At 39.9% G+C, this 1,770-nt stretch overlaps 1 protein-coding gene across 1 annotated transcript in view; it reads left to right on the top strand.

Annotated features, from left to right (window-relative positions):
* Positions 1-1,770, top strand: part of LOC119591469 (organic cation transporter 1-like) — a 15,266-nt gene that overhangs the window by 3,574 nt on the left and 9,922 nt on the right. The window contains 1 exon segment of the mRNA XM_037940209.1: positions 1,006-1,354. Within this exon segment, the coding sequence (XP_037796137.1) occupies positions 1,124-1,354 (231 nt within the window). The 5' untranslated portion in view covers positions 1,006-1,123.

Below are 1,770 nucleotides of genomic sequence, written 5' to 3'. Positions count from 1 at the left end.
CCTGTGTAAACCTGTGTGTGCAGGTCCGTGTACATGTGCCTGAGTTTGTGTAGGCGCTGCCACCCCATGTTTCAGTAAATAAACAGGTTCAAGCGTTGAATCTTGATGTTGGACCGAGCACGGGTCTGCATATCGTTGAAAAAGACTAGTTTAAGCTTTTACATTGTAAGGAATTAGAATAAATAGAGTAATAAGGAGAGCGTCCCTTTCACGAGCTATGGCGACGTCTTGGCTTTATCAAGTTTTCCTTATTTTTCCCTGATTTTAGTTCATATAATACAAAATTTTCTTTTTTTTTTCCTTCTCTTAAATTCGCATAGTTATTCCTCAGTCCAAAGAGGATTTCGTAAAATTACAACTTTTCTAGACATATATATCCATAACCACATACAACATACGGCAACACTGGCCTTTTTCTGCAACAAACGTGCTGTAATTTGTAGAGTAATAAAATGATTTAAATGCACGATCATAAAGACCCTACTTTAATAAGTGACGTGGATTGCTAGTGCAATGAGGGTGCATGAGTAAGTGAGTCACTGGTGCAAAAAATAAAAACGAGAGATCGAGCCACAGAGTGAGTAGCTAGAGAGTGAGGAAAAGCAAGGAAATGACGGTAATTCCTGTGTAGATTCAGCGTGAGTAATGAGAGGGTTAAAGACTTCTCCGACTTTGTAGTTATTTTGGTTAGATTGGCAAATGATAGTGTGTTTTAGAGTGGTTGAGCGGTTAGTGTTGCACTGGATATGTGGACTGATTTTTTTTTCTGTATCTTTTGAATATACAACTTTGAATAAAATATATAATTCGGTATGTCTGAATGACAGATATATAAGTGAATACATTTAATATATGCGAATAAAAAGTCAATCTTCGTCCACGAAAAAAAAAAAAAAGTAAATGATGTTTCGTTGTGCATGACAGTCTCTTCAGTTTACGAGTAGTATCAACATGATATTTAACTTGATCATGGAAATAGAAACTAATCGTATGTATTTTTTTCAGGAAATCATCCGTAGACCTTGATGGTCAGTGTGAAAGAAGGAGACTCTCCATACAACCGTCCCACAACACACTCCCTCTCACGACCACCTAGTGACTCCTTCGCAGACACCCCCACACAATGCATTTCGAGGACCTTCTGGAGGAGATAGGGTCCTTTGGCCTGTACCAGCGCGTCCTTTGCTTCGTCCTCATCCCTTTCACCACCGGGATATGCGCCCTGACCTTCTACTCCCAGCTCTTCATCCTGACGGCGCCGCCCCACGTGTGTCGTCAAGGCGTAGGACCCGTAGGAGGGGATGCCGGGGTTTTCCTGGGGAAGGTCACCGAGCTGCTCAACGCCACTGACCATGTTAGTCTTCTTTTTACGTTTATTGAAGTGTGTTTATATTTAGTTTCCTCAGTGACTCAGAAGAGACTAATTTACAATATAGTATTGTGGAGAAATTTCAAATTATTTTTTGGTCGCAGGGGAAACGAAGAATGAAAAAATAGGTACTAAATATAACCCCTTCATAGTAAAAAAAACTAAACAAAACACAAAAAACGCAAAGAACCTAATCTTAGAAACACACATATCAAATCTCTAGAATTATATAAACATCTATTCGTTCTCAGTCCTCCCCACCCGCGTTGGCGATAAGGAAATTTAGTATATCCAGTCGAGTAGCAAGATAATTTAGGCAATCGATTTAGTGAAAGGTCAAGTGATTTCGATGCGGGGTAGGTCAGATGCTCTCCACTCTTAGGAGGTTATCTTTGCACCTG

Source organism: Penaeus monodon, chromosome 28, assembly GCF_015228065.2.
Source record: "Penaeus monodon isolate SGIC_2016 chromosome 28, NSTDA_Pmon_1, whole genome shotgun sequence".
NCBI lineage: Eukaryota > Metazoa > Arthropoda > Malacostraca > Decapoda > Penaeidae > Penaeus > Penaeus monodon.
The sequence above is the reverse complement of the archived record's forward strand: the minus strand, read 5'-3'. Positions and strand labels throughout refer to the sequence as shown.